This window comes from Thalassophryne amazonica, chromosome 21 (assembly GCF_902500255.1).
Source record: "Thalassophryne amazonica chromosome 21, fThaAma1.1, whole genome shotgun sequence".
In the NCBI taxonomy this organism is placed as follows: Eukaryota; Metazoa; Chordata; class Actinopteri; order Batrachoidiformes; family Batrachoididae; genus Thalassophryne; species Thalassophryne amazonica.
The window spans coordinates 39,557,235-39,576,624 of NC_047123.1; the positions used below are offsets into that span (position 1 = coordinate 39,557,235).

The 19,390-nt window shown below is 45.6% G+C and overlaps 2 protein-coding genes across 3 annotated transcripts in view; one reads left to right on the plus strand and one right to left on the minus strand.

The window, feature by feature from the left end:
* Window positions 1-736: 736 nt before the first annotated feature.
* Window positions 737-5,369, plus strand: tmem242 (transmembrane protein 242). The gene is made up of 4 exons (XM_034162153.1): window positions 737-844; window positions 4,446-4,546; window positions 4,720-4,857; window positions 4,996-5,369. Exons 1-4 carry the CDS (start codon window positions 790-792, stop codon window positions 5,095-5,097), a joined length of 396 nt encoding a protein of 131 aa, XP_034018044.1. The 5' UTR covers window positions 737-789; the 3' UTR covers window positions 5,098-5,369.
* A 135-nt stretch (window positions 5,370-5,504) lies between these two features.
* Window positions 5,505-19,390, minus strand: part of LOC117503005 (AT-rich interactive domain-containing protein 1B-like) — a 34,105-nt gene continuing 20,219 nt past the window's right edge. Inside the window, exons 8-22 of one of the 2 annotated variants that reach the window (XM_034162151.1) lie at window positions 18,743-18,895; window positions 18,526-18,644; window positions 18,144-18,247; window positions 15,309-15,425; window positions 13,956-14,165; window positions 13,663-13,882; window positions 12,970-13,105; window positions 10,427-10,605; window positions 9,665-9,809; window positions 9,469-9,570; window positions 9,321-9,396; window positions 8,309-9,056; window positions 8,099-8,229; window positions 7,442-7,994; window positions 5,505-7,364 (exon numbers count right to left, since the gene is read on the minus strand). In XM_034162151.1, coding sequence (XP_034018042.1) covers window positions 6,328-7,364; window positions 7,442-7,994; window positions 8,099-8,229; window positions 8,309-9,056; window positions 9,321-9,396; window positions 9,469-9,570; window positions 9,665-9,809; window positions 10,427-10,605; window positions 12,970-13,105; window positions 13,663-13,882; window positions 13,956-14,165; window positions 15,309-15,425; window positions 18,144-18,247; window positions 18,526-18,644; window positions 18,743-18,895 — 4,030 coding nt within the window. In that variant the 3' untranslated portion in view covers window positions 5,505-6,327. The remainder of the gene's footprint in view (window positions 7,365-7,441; window positions 7,995-8,098; window positions 8,230-8,308; window positions 9,057-9,320; window positions 9,397-9,468; window positions 9,571-9,664; window positions 9,810-10,426; window positions 10,606-12,969; window positions 13,106-13,662; window positions 13,883-13,955; window positions 14,166-15,308; window positions 15,426-18,143; window positions 18,248-18,525; window positions 18,645-18,742; window positions 18,896-19,390) is intronic. The other variant, XM_034162152.1, reaches the window with a different exon arrangement.

Below are 19,390 nucleotides of genomic sequence, written 5' to 3' on the forward strand. Positions count from 1 at the left end.
CAAACCACGCCCACAAGTTGAAGCAATTACACTATCGTTCCAGTGCATTTACCGCCACCCTGTGGCCCGGAGTGTAACAGCACACTGACCACGTCATAAAACACGTCCACGCGTTTTCAGTTTTATGAAACTTATGTGCCAATTGTCTGCATTTATTTTATATGCTTGTATAATTGTTTTTTATCTCGAAATCTCAAAGATCTTGAAGGTGAAAAAAGTTTTATGAAACTTTTTTAAACATGTCCATGTTTTTTTTTAATTCATACTTAAATCGTTTCACATAATTTTTCATGTTGCAGAATATGCCAGAAAATGTTCGTTGTTAAAATATCTAATTTTCTTCATCATGAATCCTTAATCAAGCTTTTAGACTTGTGAATTTTGGACACTGGCGTCCCGTCAGGGGGTGAACCCGCCGCACGCCCTCCGCCTGCCGGGACACAGTGAGAACTAACCTGCACAAACATGACGTAAACTACACTTTTACAGCCAGTTTCCTTTCAGAGGATGAACACACGAACATTTTCTGAAGCTTCATTTCCGTTGGTGTGGTTCCGGACAGTAAATCTGTGTGCAGGAGGAAGGTCTCAAAGACTGAGTGAGGGAAGCCACCGGGACAACAGGCAGCTGTTCCAGGTTGCAGCTGCATCCATCAGTTTCAAGCTGCAACACGGCGGAACTTTACTTCAACAAACGTCGTCTTATTTTGAAGTTTTTTTTATTGTGTTGGTTCCTGTTCCGGTGTTGTTTCTGTCCGTCGTGTTTTCACGGACGGACCGCAGCAGCGTCATGTCATCCGCAGAAGAATCCACGATCAAAGAGGACAAAATTAACGTCATAAAAGGTTTCTATTCTACTCTTCTTCTGACGTCATCGGTACATTGTGTCAGTCAGAACCGTTTTCTCCATTTTGAGAGATTCTGGATCCCAGTTTGTCCAAAATGATTTGATTCTGATCCGGATCCGACCCGTTCACAGGGAAGATCAGCAAACAGTTCACTAAAAAGAAACCAGGTTTATTCTCTCAGTGCGTCACCGTTAGTAGTTTTACAAGAGTCTGAAGGTATGAAGCCAGAGAGGAAACCACGGCTCAGGGTCAGGGGTCAGGGGTCAGAGGTTAGGAACGAATAAAGTTTATTTGCTATTTGAGCAAGTGCAAGCACATTGTAATTTTTGTGCATTTCTCTGAATCACAAAGATTCTTAAAAATAAATAAAGCACAATAGTGGAAATTAACAGAAAAAACACAAAGGTAGAATAAAATCAATATTTATTGTATAGGTATAGATTTATTTACAAACCAACTCTGAACTGAAAATCTAAAAAAAAAGACCAGCTAGTAGCTCGTGAGGACATACTGTGGTTTCACCCATCATTAATTATTGCACATGCTTTGTTAAGTATTGCACATTTAGTGTATGAGATATTGCACATACGTATTAAACTTGTGTGTTGGATTTTATTGCACACACTAGTTTTGGGTTGAAATGAGGTGCTTCCTTCCCTCTCTGATGTCCTGGTCCACCAGTCTGACAACGGCTGGAAAGAAGCTGTTGTGGAGACGTGTCCTCTGAGGTTGTCTCAGGTTGTCCCCTGAATTGATGATGCTCCATGCTGGGTGTAAATTGTGCCCATAGAAGGCAGATTGGAGCCAATCGCCCTCTCTGCTCTTCTAAGGACCCCCTGCAGTGATTTCCTCTCAGCCAGGTGATGTGGCTGAACCACACTGTGATACCACCGGTGAAGATACTTTCAATGACTCCTCTGTAGACTTGGTTGGTGTTTAAGTCTTGCTGTTTAAGTGCAGCTTCTGTTGAGCTCTTTTCATTGTTGTTAGTGTTTTTTACCCAACTGAGACTGTCAGAGATGTGACGCCTCAGGAACTTATGGCTGTTTGTCCGCTCCACTACAGTCCCCTGGATGATGAGCGGCTGGTGGTTCCCCTCCTAAAGTCCAAAATAAGTTCCTTAGTTTTAAGATGACTCATTTCCCCCTCTGATGAGTCCAAGGATGGTCGTATCATCTGCGTACTTAATATCTATGTTACTGTCCTGGGTGGAGATACGGCCGTGTATGTATAGTGCAAATAAAACCCCTGGCAAAAATGATGGAATCACCGGCCTCGGAGGATGTTCATTCAGTTGTTTAATTTTGTAGAAAAAAAGCAGATCACAGACATGACACAAAACTAAAGTCATTTCAAATGGCAACTTTCTGGCTTTAAGAAACATTATAAGAAATCAGGAAAAATAATTGTGGCAGTCAGTAACGGTTACTTTTTTAGACCAAGCAGAGGAAAAAAATATGGAATCACCCTGTAAATTTTCATCCCCCAAATTAACACCTGCATCAAATCAGATCTGCTCGTTGACATTGACCCTATGTGTCTTTTTGCAAGGAATGTTTTTGCTCTATGGCAAGATGCATTATCATCTTGAAAAATGATTTCATCATCCCCAAACATCCTTTCAATTGTCCAAAATATCAACGTAAACTTGTGCATTTATTGATGATGTAATGAGAGCCATCTCCCCAGTGCCTTTACCTGACATGCAGCCCCATATCATCAATGACTGTGGAAATTTACATGTTCTCTTCAGGCAGTCATCTTTATAAATCTCATTGGAACGGCACCAAACAAAAGTTCCAGCATCATCACCTTGTCCAATGCAGATTCGAGATTCATCACTGAATATGACTTTCATCCAGTCATCCACAGTCCACGATTGCTTTTCCTTAGCCCACTGTAACCTTGTTTTTTTTCTGTTTAGGTGTTAATTATGGCTTTCGTTTAGCTTTTCTGTATGTAAATCCCATTTCCTTTAGGCGGTTTCTTACAGTTCGGTCACAGACGTTGACTCCAGTTTCCTCCCATTCGTTCCTCATTTGTTTTGTTGTGCATTTTTCAATTTTTGAGACATATTGCTTTAAGTTTTCTGTCTTGACGCTTTGATGTCTTCCTTGGTCTACCAGTATGTTTGCCTTTAACAACCTTCCCATGTTGTTTGTATTTGGTCCAGAGTTTAGACACAGCTGACTGTGAACAACCAACATCTTTTGCAACATTGCGTGATGATTTACCCTCTTTTAAGAGTTTGATAATCCTCTCCTTTGTTTCAATTGACATCTCTCGTGTTGGAGCCATGATTCATGTCAGTCCACTTGGTGCAACAGCTCTCCAAGGTGTGATCACTCCTTTTTAGATGCAGACTAACGAGCAGATCTGATTTGATGCAGGTTTTAGTTTGGGCGATGAAAATTTACAGGGTGATTCCATAATTTTTTCCTCAGAATTGAGTGATTCCATATTTTTTTCCTCTGCTTGGTCTAAAAAAGTAACCGTTACTGACTGCCACAATCTTTTTTTCTTGATTTCTTATAGTGTTTCTTAAAGCCAGAAAGTTGCCATTTAAAATGACTTTATTTTTGTGTCATGTCTGTGATCTGCTTTTTTCTACAAAATTAAACAACTGAATGAACATCCTCCGAGGCCGGTGATTCCATAATTTTTTCCTCAGAACTGAGTGAGTCCATATTTTTTTCCTCTGCTTGGTCTAAAAAGTAACCGTTACTGACTGCCACAATCTTTTTTTCTTGATTTCTTATAGTGTTTCTTAAAGCCAGAAAGTTGCCATTTAAAATGACTTTATTTTTGTGTCATGTCTGTGATCTGCTTTTTTCTACAAAATTAAACAACTGAATGAACATCCTCCGAGGCCGGTGATTCCATAATTTTTGCCAGGGGTTGTAGTTTTGGACTTAAACAGCAGCCCTGTGGGGTCCCAGAAGTCTCGGTCCCACATTCTTATTATCTGCCTTAGAGGCCCGAGGACCTAGCTGAGCTTGCAGGACACAGGCCTGATTATTTTTGCTGTGACTTTGATTAAATTTAAAAGTGCAGAATAGTTCAAGTTTGTACTTTTTAAGGGACAGTATTACAGAAAGAACTGGGGGAAGAATTAACAGTCTCCTGTAGTGGGGTTTCCTCTGGTAGCTGTCACTATCAGTAGCTGTTAGAAATCAGTAGAAACCTGAGTCCAAGTTGTCACTGGGTCTCCAGTTTTTAAGGACTTTGTATTTTGTCACTGGGGCCAGTCTCGTACCGGGGAGGTTGGCGGTCGTTAGAGCTGCATGTGTTCCAGGTTGTGGCCCGATGAGGGTGATCAGTTCCTTTCCTTGCCATCAGGTTTCCCATTTGCTGTTGGGTGGTGTCAAGTACCTGACCCACCCTGGACTCAAACTAGTGACCTTCTGCACAGGAGGCAGGTGCTGGAACCCCTGATCCACCCCATCCTCCAGTGACTGACTGACCATCTGAAATTAGTTTATGGACCCTTTCATTGGCTCACTTCCCTGTCTCACCAGTAGGGGCACTGTGCAAACATATTTTGGTTTCTTCTGAACCGTGGACCTGGGTTCTTTGGGTTTTGTGTTCCGGGCTGCAGGTGCAGCCTTTCTGACTGCAGTGGCTGCTGTAGGGATGATGGCAGGGTTTGGATCCACACTGGCGCTGGCCAAGAAGAAGAGTCCAGCCTGCTTCAATAAGGTGAAAAGAAAACCACAGAAAATAAAACCGATAAACTGTTTTTGGGCTTTTAAAGTAAATTTAGCACAAGGAGGCAAACTCAGGCTTCACTTTGACCTTTTGGGGGACATTTACTGAAGTTTTCATTAAATTGTCTGTCTGATTCAGCTGTCCTGACTTCCTGTCCTCTGCAGGGTGTGGTGGCAACGGCAGCAGTTCCAGAGAGCGGGGCGGGGCTGGCGCTGCGGGCACTGGGCTGGGGGTCGCTGTGGGCCTGCTGTGGGGTCGGGCTGCTCAGCACTGCCATCTGGAAGCTTCTGGACGTCCATAACGTATGTGGACACTAAAATGTGGCGAGCGTTCCATCATTAAAGACATTGGAAGGAAAATCTCAAACTTTCACCGGCTTTGACATCTTTTTGTTTCTATATAAATTTATTACTTTAAGGACGTGTTCTTGTATCTTCCAGCTGTCAGAGTTCCAGCAGAAGATGCAGACCGTCTTCCCATCCATCCCAAAGAAAGCCGCCTCTGAACCGCTGGACTGGGCTGCAGTCTTCAAGTCCAAATGAGCTGCTGCTGAAAATCAGGCATTGGCCCATGTCCATGGAAATTCTGAGGCTAAAAGCTGTTTGTTGGTGAAACTGGGTCCAGACTCCGGTGGACTGGACTACCAGGACTCACAGGACAAACAGCTGGCTCACTGTAACCTGCACATCCTGTTGGACTCGGACTCTGTCCCTGCTGTAAAGCCGCGTTACGCGCGGCTGTCTTTAGTTTCAATAACACGTCATCAAAATACATCTGACAGTCGATAAATAAATAAATGAGGGACATAATACTGCCCCCCCAGTGGTTGTCGATGCTTGTGGACAAATGAGACTGAGGAAGGAAAAAACAGGACTCAGGTGGTTGTTGATCACCCTCTAGTGGACAAAAGAAGGCCGGCACTGCATTCACAGTGCTCGACCAGAGTTCATGAACATTTATTCTACAACATGTGGAACATATAAAGATTTCAATAAACAATCCAATCAAACAGCATCATTTACATCTGCTACAACTGTCAGTTATGAGTAGAGCCCCGCCCCCTCGCCAGTACAGTCTGTCCAATGAAAACACAAAGTGCAGGCAAAAAAAACACATCCTGAAGGTGATTTTTGTAAAATACAGACTATGCATTATTCAGCTCTGCAGAAAAGTCCACCAGGAAATGATGACATCATCTGCTGGAAGGGAAAGTGGCGCTCCAATCTATAGCGTCTATTTACAGGAGCAAGATGGCGGAGTGATGTCACACCATCCAAAATACTGACCATCATAAAATTCACATTTAATAACCCCCAAAAATCCAAAATGAGAACCAAAACAACAATTAAGCAGACACAGCCCCTCCCAAGATTTAAATTAATCTGACTCCACCCACAGCCAGCTAACTCAGCCCACAAAAAAAAACCCAAACTCTGAACTTTGGTGAAAGACAAAAAATCTTTCTATATTAACAATATTTAAAAATTCCAAATAAACAGCTGATAAGCTGAGTGACAAAAAGTTCACACATTTTTTTTTTTTATAATTTATCAAATAAAAAGACTTCTTCAAACTGACAGAAAAAAGTGTTTATATTTTTATTTCATAACAGAAAAACTAAAACTTGTAAATTCACAAAAAGGGCAGAACTTTACGTCGACACGGCGTCGCACATATTTATATGTAAAAACTTTGTTTCTGTTCTTTAAATAAAAATAGAACCGTTTGATTCACAGCAGGTAGGCGGAGCTACGTCCACAGTGGTGTACGTGTCACGAGCGGCTGAGTATGAACAGTACTTCGCACATGATGGCGGCCACGGACGAGCTGAGCGCGGCGGACAGAGAGATGTCCAGCAGCCGACTCTCATACAGAACAAACTCTGTCCGGTTTTCTTCCACTGTTGCCATGGCGAGCAGCGCCTTGGCAGCGCGGCACATCATGTTGATGCTGGGCGGCTCCGGCGGCGCTGTGGCGTGAAGCAGGTTCTGGGGGTTCTGCTGGTACTGAGCCATGGCCACGCTGTCCTCCAGGAAACTGATTAATGTTCCCACACTGCCCTTCTGCAGGGCGACGGCCCGCGCCACCACCGGGTCGCCCTGCGTCAGGTTGGACAGAACAGCCACTGCCATCTCACGGCACATCTGGTTTTTCCGCTCGCCCACGAGGCGCACCAGAGTGGTGAACAGTTTCTCCTGGCGGCTGAATGGCAGCGTGGCGAGCAGTAGGTCCACGTTATTGTCCAGGATGCTCAGCTTGCACAGACACTCCAGAACCAGCCTCTGGGGCGTGAGCGAGGAGCCGCCGCCCCCCGCCACGAACGGGTCCTGGGCCTCGGCCGATGGACACACCATCCAGTGCAGCAGCCCGTCCAGGATGGGCAGGCAGATGCTCTCCGGGTACTGGGACAGGTCCAGCTGGCCCGCCATGTTGGCGAGCGTCACCAGCGTGTTCTCTCTGAGCATCGCCAGACAGTCCCACCACCACTCGTCGTGACTGCAGGCTCGGCCTTGCTCCGCTTCGCGCTGGTAGGTCGGCAGTGCCCGTTTCCGCCGGGCGTGGTAGTGATGCAGCAGCACCAGCCGACCCAGGATCAGTACCAGACCCGGGTGTCGGGACATGTGAGCATCGTTTCCGGGGACGAAAGACAGACTGCGCACAATGTTGGAGACGCACACGCAGCATCGGGCGAGTGAGTCCTGCCAGGGCTCCGCTGTCGACAGCGGCGCCTCGTCCCAACACCGTGGCTCATCCTCCAGCTGGCTGATGGGACTCTGCACAGGTGACCTCTGACCCTCAGGCAGGGAGTCTGCAGGAGGAACAAAAGAAACTGGATCAGACTTCAGATCTGAAATTAAAATATAAAAAATCTCTTGGCACCTTCACCTCTTTGCCTTTCAAGCTGGTTCTCCTCAGCATCAGGAGCTCCGCCCCCTTCCCCCTTCTCCAGAGGGTTCAGGGGGGCGGGGTCTCCGGTGCAGGGCTCAAAGTGCGTCTGGATGTGGATGGTGGTGTCTCCGCCTCCAGCTTTCCAGTGCAGGATGCCGCTGATGAAGCAGTTAGGGCGGTTTAGCTCCGCCCAGCGCTCCTCCATCATCTCTGCATCCTCATCACTCTCCTCAACCTTGATTGGCAGCTTGTCATACTTGCTGGCTTGCTGGGGGCGGGGCTCTGCTGTGACCTGGCTGCAGTCTGGGGGTTGTGATGTCACACTCTCATTCTCCTTGTCCAGGTGCTCTGCTTCCTCAGCGTCCAACTTCTCCACCCCCTGCTCCCCAGATGATTGGTCAGTTGTCTTGGGGGCGGAGACTTGGGGTTTGCTCTGCATCAACATGGTCGTCCTGCTGTTAGGTTCCACCTCACACTCCTCCAGAATCCCGAAGATCTGGATGAGGCAGCGGCGGTAATACTCGACAATCAGCTCTAGGAAACCAGGAAGCTGCAGGAGAGATGAGCAGAACTTTAAGAAAACTGTTCCATGTGTCCTTTCAAAATAAAATATTCAAACAGGAAGTGTTTCCTGTCCGGGTCTGTGTGGCGGACCTGTGAGAGGTTGAAGGAGCCTACGGTGGCGTCGTCATACAGCAGAATGTTGATGGTGTCCAGAGCCCAGGTGCTTTCCGCTAACAGGCCTGACTTCAGTGACATCATCACGCGCCATGCCTCCGGGCTCCCTGATAGGACGAGTTCAGAGCATCAGCTGATAGCACTTGAACACGTGTGGTCATGGTGCATGCGTGTCGTATGTCTGACCTGCGTCCTTGGCGGTCACCCGTGGTCGTGGTGTCAGTTTGGCTGATGTGGACTCCACAGACCCCGGCGGGAAGCAGACCTCTCTGTGCAGGACGGGGAGGTTTTGTGTTGGCAGGGGCCCGGGGACGGCACCGGGGAGCCCCGCCTTCTTTAAGGTTGGCACATAGGGGGAACTGTTCAGGGACAAGGAGCCGCCAAGGGGCCGTGGAAAAGAGGAGGGGCTATGAGCACGAGAGAGGTGGTTTGGAATTGTGGGTGTGGCCTGAAAGGATGGGAGGACAGACACGGAGGTGGATGAGGATGAGGAGTGTAGGGGGTACTGGGGTTGGCACTGGCCAGGGTGACTCGGGAGCCACTGGCCATCCTGGGGGGCCCTGCTCTCTAGGTCGTCCCCCCTGCCCACACTGGTGTAGTGCTCTCCCTGTCGGCTTGAGTAGCTCATTTCTGCTCGGGGGTGCCATGTGCTACCCTGTAGTCCCTCCCTGGGGCCCGCTGGCCCAACGGGAGGCCCTGCACCCATGACACTGTTCTGTGAGAGCCCCTGGTTTCCGGGTGGCAGGTGGTCACGGTTATATGGACATGGATACTGGCCCTGAATGGGACGCCGTTCTGGTCCCATGAAGCTCCCGCCCCCTCCGTAGGGACTGAAGACATCAGGCTGCTGAGTGGCGTACTGCTGGATGGCGAAGGCCTCGCCCTCGTGACGTTTGGCTGCTGGATACACACTGTCCAGAGGACGCTTGTAGCCCTGACAACAGAACAGTCTCACTCACATGATCTGGAGTTTAACAGGCCCCTCTCTCTGTTTTTTATGAAACCTGGAGCCACCAAGAATGAGAGGATTCATCACGTCAAAGGGAAAGTTCAGGACAGTGGAACTTTGACCTTACGTGATAAACAATACAGATTTGTTTTGTTGTTGTTATTTTTAAAATTAACAGTTTGAGAGTAAACTTCCTGTTTACAAGCTGAAGGTGTTGTAAAAGTGCCCCCATGTGGACAAGCTGCTCACCTGCTGCTGCGTGTACAGGGGCTGATGGGAACTGTAGGCCATGCTGTGGGGGAACTGCTGCCCGTAGCCTTCGTGTCTAACAGATAAAAACAATGTCACCATGTTAAGTCTCTCTATTTCAGTCTTTATCTCTAATGGCTTTCCTCACCTCTGCTGAACGTATCTGTTAGCAGGGTACAAGCCAGGCTCCCTTCCAGATGGACCTCCAGGGGGCGCCATGCCTCCCTCTGGGACCATCACATGGTCTGTCCTGCAGAACACGAGAGGATCATGATTAAAGGAGACGCCGACCCGGACAGAGGAAATGTTTCATCTTTTAGCATCTGTCAAAGTAAACAGGTTACCTCCGCTCGTAACTGGGGCTGTAGGGGTACTGAGGCCGAGATCCCAGTCCTGGCACAGGGCGAGGCGGTGGCCCACGTGGGCACATGTCCTGCATGGTACCACTGGCCACATGGCTGGGACCAAAGGGCTCCTTGAGTCCTGGACCTGAGGGAGGTTCAGGCAGAAACAGACTAATTAATGTGGTTTAAAAAAACAAACCCTGTCCTGCTGAGTCATAACAGGGTCTGAGCGAGCGGAGGACAGAGAGTCCCACCTTGCACTGACCTCCTGTTTCCTCAAGAACACAAACTGAAACATCAGAATCAACAACCACCAAATGATCAATAACCCTGACTGGTTCTCAGTAGACACGCCCACTCCAGACTCAAGAAACCTGGACTCTAATAAACTACAAAAAGTCCAGCCTTTAAATGTCGATTTAACCCAAAATTAAATATTATCGATTCTTTTTACAAAGGTTTGAGAAAACTGTGCTTTTATGCCAAACTGATCTAAACCACAAAATAATCAAGTCGGCCAGACTTTATTATTTTAATAAAACATCACTGTCACATACAGACATCTTGAGACGCACCAGGAGACAATATGAGAAGATGACCAAAAAATTTAAAGTGTCAGCAAGAGACCATTTGGACTGGATGTCATACCTGAACCAAAACTTTTTTTTTTTTTTTTAACAAGCTGAAATCCTAGGCTTGTGTTTGCCAGAAGGCACACAGGATAATTAAGGGGTATTTTAATTTTTTTTTAACCCTCCTCACCCTTCCTCAGTCCTCTGTACGCCTCTTTGTTAGCATCATACTGCATCCCCAGGGTGGGATCTGTTGGAGCTCCTCCATGTTGACAGGGGGCGCTAGCAGGCCCTGGGCCTTGCTTACCATGGTAGGCTGGATCGTTGCCTTCACAGAATGGATCCTGGATGCTTACTCCTCCAAGACTCCTGAGACATGAACCACAAGGAACATGAGGACTTTAACCACATGAACCCACTATATATATATATATATATATATATATATATATATATATATATATATATATATATAAAAAAAAGTGTTGAATGTGTTTGTGTGCTGAAGGCTTCACGATCGTTACACATTTCATATAACGACGCTCGTTATATGACAAAGATCAGATAAATAAGGGGGAAAATAAGGTGAGCACTGAGCTCCCTGTGGGACATGATGGGTACTGTGGGAAGGTTTGAACCCTGTATCCCCTGGGACGGTGTCAAATAGTGATGGGATGAACAACACTGGTGCGTCAGCACTGTGCCGAGCACACAAGAGTGAAACCCCGTATTGGTTCATGTATCACTTTAAGAAAAAAAAAAATCATGTGACTGATAAGAGGAACTGTGTTGTTCGGCTGCGCCGCGCCAAATTGTGTTTATAAGGAAACAAACTGAATCCACATGTTGAGGATTTGTTGGATGGAGTTTTGCTTGCCCTCACCTTGTTCCACTGACTTCATGGATCGTTCAAAGACGTTTCCCCAGTCTGGAATAATTTTGATCTTTTGACGCCAAATAAGATAAATCTTTGTTTACTGTTATTTTTCCAATTAGATATGTTTGTACTCCTTTACAATACTGGAAGAATAACCAGAAAACATATCCACACCTTTATCAACTCGCACTGAAATCTTTCTGCTCACCATCTTCATCTGTACCCTGTGAAAGAGTTTTTTCTAAGGCAGGGGAACTGGTGTGTAAGAGGAGAAATCGCATTCAGAAACCTTTGTTCCTCAATAAAAATGCATAAATGAATATTTTTAGTCTTTTACTTCATATGCTTTAACACTTAAGTTAACAAATTTCCATACATAAGTTATAAATTTTAACTCCAAATTTGCTATATTTTACAAAACTCAGTTTAGCATTTACACAAGGTTTTAAGCAAATTTTAAACTCTTCTCATGAACAGCTTAACTCGACACACAAATTGAGAAATTATGCAATTATGAGATCATATTTTAAATAGAGGACTGGCAATTAACTATTTCATGTTAGCTTTTCCATCTTTTTATTTTATTTACCTGCAATGATTTTATAATTACTGCAGGGGTCACTATTGAGTGACCAACACAGTGTCAATACGGTTTGTGTAGTGTGTCAATACACTCCTTGAGGTATCATCATCCTATCACTAGTGTCAAACTGGAAGGCAGCTCCAGACAGAGCCGGTAATCATTACTATATAAAAGATGCTGGTGTGGGTTTGAACCCAGGGTTCGATTTTAGCGGTTACCCGGGAACCCGTGGCACCCTACTTTGGGGACGGGCACACAATTCTTTAGACTTGCATTCCCGACTGGAATCCACCTTTTTTATTTCATAACTGTACAGAAATCTATCAAATTTGGACAAAATGTGCGCAGAATTTGACTTTCTGAGACCGACACATACACAAAACGTCATCAAAAAATGTTCTTCTCTGTTTGTAATGCTGCATTTTATTATACACAGATCAAATGGAGCGTCTTTGAGGGAAGAGCGAACAGCAGCCAGCGGAGAGTTTTTTATATTTCTCTACGGGTGCACGCGAGCAAATCATCTGTGAAGATTATTTTATTTATTAACTACACAGATGTATAATAAAAGCAAATGGTGACTGGTTTATAAACACAATTATGACAGAGTTTTTGAGGGAAGAGCTGCCTTAGATTCTGATCTTAATTCTGATTCTGAGGAAGAACACCTTGAAGTGCTGCAGAGAATGGCAGATGACCATGATGACTGCTAATAGATTTTCTGTAATCATAAGTGTAATCAACACTCACGGCAGCCATGATTGTTAATGGGCTGGATGTTTAATAAAACATCGGCAGCTGAGATGACCCCATGCCAATCTGCCTGTGCATATTGGCATGGGGTCATCTCAGCTTCTGACAAGGTTAGAAAGTTTCGAAATTTCAGAAAATATTACTCCAAAAACACAAATTCCCTTCCATAATTTCATCCTGTCTGATGAAGGGCGAGGCCCGAAACGTCACCTTTGGTGTGTTATTAAAGGCTTGTTTGGGAGCTAACTGGCTGTGCAGATCTCTTTCGTTTTTTGTTCTTCCATAATTTCACCCCAAATCTGCCCCAGATACCACCAGAATGCACAATTTGCATCCTTTTATATCAAAATTTTGTGGGGGGCATGCCCCCAGACCCCCTAGTTGCTTTGCCACTATGCTGCGTAGCGGTAGGTTTGGTACCGAACTTTTCTGAGGGGCACCAAACTTTTCAGATTATGGTGCCCTTAAGGCACACAACTATTTATTCTAAAAGGCAAACCCTGTTTGAACCCTGGTCTACCTGTGCCCTGGGTGCAGGGTCATGTGTTCATGTGGAGTGGGGGAGGGGGTCGGTGGCTTCAGGTCTCCGGGGGCGTCGGTCAGAGAGCTGCTGCTGGAGTGAGGTGTGTTGGGACCCTGCAGAGACCCTGAGTTTGCTGCAAAGACAAGAAATGACAGACGTCCACACTGAGACACGCTTTTAGCCCGTCAGGACAGACACGCTAAATGCTAACATGGGGAGAGTCTCCACGGACACACCTTAAAAAAAAAAAAAAAAGCTAATGATAGTGGTAGCAGTTATAGTCAAAAAGTAAGGAACAGCTGATGAATAAAACATTTAGAAAGTCATCATAAAACTGTAATGTATCATTAAGAATTCATGTTGGTACTCTGTATCCACGGGCACCCAAATGTAAGTACTTGTACTCAGTCTGGGAAAAAGTGGTACTGCTGCATCCCTACTTTGTGACAATCACGATTACAGACCATCAGCAGAGTACAACACTAGCCAGCCCCCCCCATGACAAAATCCGCAGGATTCCTCTGACTTTTCACAGCCTCGTAGCATTGGCCTCTATGTGAGGTTTTTTTTTTTTTACCGTTTCCCATGGCTGTGATGTTTTCACTGTTAATGTGCAAACTAAAGGTTGGCATACTCTGGCTGCTACCATGGCAACAGACCATTCAGATCTCGGTCTGGAGTGATTCTTACCAGGAGAGGGTGGCTGAACCTTTGCCTGAAGTGAGGGCGGTTTCTTCAGGTCTCCTGTGGTTCCCAGGGCCTCAGGTGGAGGCTCCTCTCCTCGCTCCACCTTACACTCATAGGCAAACAGGTACTGGATGTACTGCTTCTTCAAAGAGCTCGCCGAGCTGCTCGATGTGCCCACATTCAGCAGAGTGGAGAGCTCACGCCACTTTTTGTTCTTGTTCACCTGAAGAGGATAACATGAATGAGACTGTGGAGGAGAGGACCGAGAAGGTGATGGAATCTGAGCAACGCCTGACCATAGCCAAGCCTCCGATCTCTCGGACAGCCAGGTAGAGTCTGCACAGGTCCAGCGGCTTCTTTCCCACTGCCGGCAGGTGGGCCACAGGCGTCCCACGCTCTTCCATGAAAACCAGGTACCGGTCCACCCACATTCGCCGCGCCGGCTCGCAGCCCATTTCGTATAACCGTGTGATCTTCTCGTTGGTCATGGAGGCAATGTTGGACTTCTGGACAGACGGGAACAGAGAGTCCACAGTCAGAAACCAAACACATGGAAGGTCAGAAGAATAACTACAGACGCCATCGTGACTGCTGCAGTCCGAATCATTCCTCCTCCTGTTGCTTCTGCTGCCACCTGTCTTGAAGTTCCACTAAATGCGTTGATATTGTGCTGATTTTTTTTATTTTTTATTTTTGCTTAAAACATTTTACAAAGATGCATTTCTTTCTCGCACACAGATTTCAGCATGTTGCCATCCAAGGCGCTCACCTGACCTTGTCCAAGGAACCTGAATGATGTTCCTGTCTAAGCGGGACTCGAACTGATTTACTCACAACTTTAGGCTATGATATAGAGTATATTCAGAAAGTTAGATTTTCTTTCAGTCTCACACACACACACACACACACACACACACACACACACACACACACACACACACACACACACACACACACACACACACACACACACACACACACACACACACACACACACACAGGGCAGCAGCACTGTTATAAATTCCCTTATTACTGCCTTAGTTGGGACGGTTCAGGACTGTTTTATTGTGTTTTTCCTTCAGGCGCTCACATGGGCAGCTAAGGGGTCATTAGGCCGGTAGTATTGGGCCATTCACGGCAGATTACATCATTCTACTTTCACTCTGTCTGAGTTTGTGATGAAGGTTGGTTAAATGAGTTGTATATGAATGCTAATGAGTTCTTTTAATATGTAAATGAAGCGGTCAATTTGGCGCTAATTCGTGTGCTAATGCTAAAGCGTTTCTTTGCATGTTCCTCATTTCGTGGCTAAGCTAAGCGATGTTCATGTTAACCTGTTATTGAGCTAGCTCATGTGTATTTTATTTCTTTATTTCAGATACCAGACAGTACAGACGCTATTGTGCAGATGTTACAGATGTTATAGACAATTTATCCACACAACATTGTTCAGAGAGTCAGTGGGCATTCAAAACGTACCAACAACTGAGCTGTAAGCTGTAAAGTGGATCTCTGCTTCACATTAAAGACCCACAAAAGTTTATCTGTGTCCGGCCTCGCTCTCTAATCAGAGTGCTGATGTGGATGAGGTGCTCCAGTGAATCCCCCTAAAGTCAATACAGTCCTAGCTCTCACCAACAAGCACTTACAGGGTTACTGGTGGCCTTGGACCAGGCGGAGCTGCCGACACCATCAGCATCCCCTCCGATGCAGGAGGACACACTGACTGAGCTGGGGGACATCGGTGACAGGGAGCTGTATCTGTCCTATGACAGAAAAACAAACCACAAAACTTTTTGAGTTCATGACTGGGACTGGAAACACCACAGGGCATTCACACAAGCTCAGTGGAGACACCTAGTGTCAGACAGCAGTGTTTGTCGCTTTTGCGAGTCATCAGGGGTTTTATCAATCAATCAATCAACTTTTTTCTTGTATAGCGCCAAATCACAACAAACAGTTGCCCCAAGGCGCTCCACATTGCAAGGCAAGGCCATACAATAATTATGAAACACAGTCTACGTCTAAAGCAACATAACCAAGGGATGGTCCAGGGTCACCCGATCCAGCCCTAACTATAAGTCTTAGCGAAAAGGAAAGTTTTAAGCCTAATCTTAAAAGTAGAGAGGGTATCTGTCTCCCTGATCTGAATTGGGAGCTGGTTCCACAGGAGAGGAGCCTGAAAGCTGAAGACTCTGCCTCCCATTCTACTCTTACAAACCCTAGGAACTACAAGTAAGCCTGCAGTCTGAGAGCGAAGTGCTCTATTGGGGTGATATGGTACTACGAGGTCCCTAAGATAAGATGGGACCTGATTATTCAAAACCTTATAAGTAAGAAGAAGAATTTTAAATTCTATTCTAGCATTAACAGGAAGCCAATGAAGGGAGGCCAACACGGGTGAGATATGCTCTCTCCTGCTAGTCCCCGTCAGTACTCTAGCTGCAGCATTCTGAACCAACTGAAGGCTTTTTAGGGAACTTTTAGGACAACCTGATAATAATGAATTACAATAGTCCAGCCTAGAGGAAACAAATGCATGAATTAGTTTTTCAGCATCACTCTGAGACAAGACCTTTCTGATTTTAGAGATATTGCGTAAATGCAAAAAGGCAGTCCTACATATTTGTTTAATATGCGCTTTGAATGACATATCCTGATCAAAAATAACTCCAAGATTTCTCACAGTATTACTAGAGATCAGGGAAATGCCATCCAGAGTAACGATCTGGTTAGACACCATGCTTCTAAGATTTGTGGGGCCAAGTACAATAACTTCAGTTTTATCTGAGTTTAAAAGCAGGAAATTAGAGGTCATCCATGTCTTTATGTCTGTAAGACAATCCTGCAGTTTAGCTAATTGGTGCGTATCCTCTGGCTTCATGGATAGATAAAGCTGGGTATCATCTGCGTAACAATGAAAATTTAAGCAATACCGTCTAATAATACTGCCCAAGGGAAGCATGTATAAAGTGAATAAAATTGGTCCTAGCACAGAACCTTGTGGAACTCCATAATTAACTTTAGTCTGTGAAGAAGATTCCCCATTTACATGAACAAACTGTAATCTATTAGACAAATATGATTCAAACCACCGCAGCGCAATGCCTTTAATCGTTTACATCATTAACTGCTTTCACCTCACGCTCCACGTGTGTTATCAGTTTCTAAATGTAGACATTTAATAAAAGTGGCACCAAAGTCACGGATGTTTCATGAGAAACATTTCTCACGTAAGCTGGGGATCTCAACCCGTGAAGTGACGTCACGTGAGAGGCATCTGAAAATATTTTACTTGAGGCCTGAAAGCACACACACACACGTATCCAATCTCTGTTCTAAGCACTCTTTGTGCATGATACAATTAATAATAGCAGCTAGGAGCTGCAATACCCACATCAACCACAGGGGCAGTATACGCACAGCAGCTACACCAGGAAATGCAAAGACAAAGAAAAAGCTCAGCTGAAATAAGGGCCCAGTCACACAGCGTTCGCTGAACAAAGGAAAAAAAAAAGTCACAAATTGTTGAGAAAAAGAGGACGAATGGGCTGGCACTTCTCCCATCAAAGAAAAGCCTGTAAGTCCAGAGCACATAAAAGACAAACAAAACCAAAGCTAACGGCGACCTTGACGCTTTAAACAAAATCAAAACATTCATGATGATGTGACAGCAGGTTTCTGACCGAGCGCCAACCTGTGACCATTTCTGCAGTCAACGTGCGCTCTCCAAAGCACCTGCAGGTGCGAGTTCTGGTCGTCTTGACAGTTTGTCTTCACAAAAACGTGCACACACATGTTCCAGTCCAGCATGCGAACGTGCACACAGCTGTTTGTGTGTGTGCACAGCCTCTCCAGCCACAGACGGCTGGAACGTACGTAAATAGTTCAAGTAGTTGATCAAATGTTCTTCCACTCCTGTTTCTATATGACAACGTTGCTTTTCGTCCCACACATGGATGAGTCACATTCAGCTCATCAGATCTTTGGTTATTGATCTGTTCAGATATTGTCAATATTCGGTCAAGACGTGTGACTTGGGAAGTTGGACAACAATCAAACAGAATGTTGAGGGTACGGGAACTATGCAAACAAAGAAGAACCGTCAAGACGGAAAGCAAAGTGGCGTATGGATGAATTAAGGTTGTCATTGGGGCTCGTTCACCTTTTTCCAAAGTTCAAAAATTCTGACGAAGCGCCAGCTGCAGGAACGAAGCTGGACAACGGTTAAATGATATCTCCGAAAGTCAACGTAATTCCAGATTTTTCATTTCGTTTTGGCTTCGGTGTCCTTCGTTAGTGCCATGTGACCACGGCTTAAAACAAATATGGAATGTTTAATGAGAAATTTTGATACAGAAATTTTTTTCTGAAGCAATTGGTTCATTTGCTTCATAAAGGCTCATTTGTGTCTACACTGAGCAGAGTGGAGCTCAGCACAGAGAACAACTATCCTGATAGGTCAGTGAAGCCAGATGACATACCTTGGATTTGAGCGGATCATTGGCGAGGTTGGCACCCTCTTTGCTGAGCTCCGCCCTGTGTCTGGCATCTGTCTGAGCACCCTCTGCTGTCATCATCATGCGGCCTGAATTCAGCAAACAAATGAGGTTTTTTTTTTTGGACACAAGAATGTGTCAGCAGGAACTGAAGCTATTTAAGCTCGACAGCTTTTCTTCACTGCACAAGTCATGTCAAAAAAATGTAACTATCATTTCCCAATTGGAGATTAATGTTGTGACTTCTTTTGTCTTCCCATCTGTCCGGGTGTAACCTCCTGACATTGATTTTGGGAGATCCTGCATGACCTCAGCAGTGTGCACATTTGTCTTTTTCAGCAGATAATTTGATAACTTTCTGCCTCACCTGAGGGCGTGGCACTGTAGGAGAGGCCCTGTGACATCATGCCCCCAGAGCCGCTGCTGAGTTGGTGGTTGTAGAGGCCTCCAGGGCCCATTGGTACCATACTGGGGTAACTGCCCTGTCTGAACACCGAAGAGAAGAAGACAGGGTCAGATCAAAGGTCAGTGGCGAGCTGGCAGCTTGAATGCAGAGTACAAAGGCTCTGGCACTCTAAACCTACCCATGATGCTCAGCAGCTGTCTGTAACTGAGCACTGACGCTGTGCTGCGAGTGAGGATGAGGAGGGTGGGACAGGTGGAGGGTAGGAGACAGGGTGGACTGGGCCCAGGGCCAGGACTGGGTGTGACAGAAAGGGGAGCGAGCGAAGGGAGGCCTGGATGATGGAGGTGGTGAAGGAGAAGTAACAAAAACTGTTGGAGGTCAACAGTTTTAAAAATGAAATAATATAATATTCAGACACAGAAGAGCAATGTTTTACAGAAAACAAGTGACTTGAGTCCAACAGGGCCTGAGGCCTGCCAGAGCCCATCTCCAGATTCTGAGGGTCTACGACTCCCCCTGGAGGTGACACCAGCCCACCACAGGTTACTTCTCTGACCAAAGCCAGGATCCATTTACAGCTGGGTGGGCTGGGATGATGCAGAAGCAGTGTCTGACCCAAGGAGAGAGGTAGCCTGGCCGGGACTTGAACCCAGGTCTACAGTGTTTGCACCGACTCCTTATCCCACTGACATAAACAAGTCACAAATTTTAGAATGCCAACACCTCAAATGCAAAAATCATAGTTTGGCATGAGCCACCTGAGTGAACAAACACACTAACAAAAATATTTATCTTGGATTTTAAATTTAAAACAACTTAGTCTGTG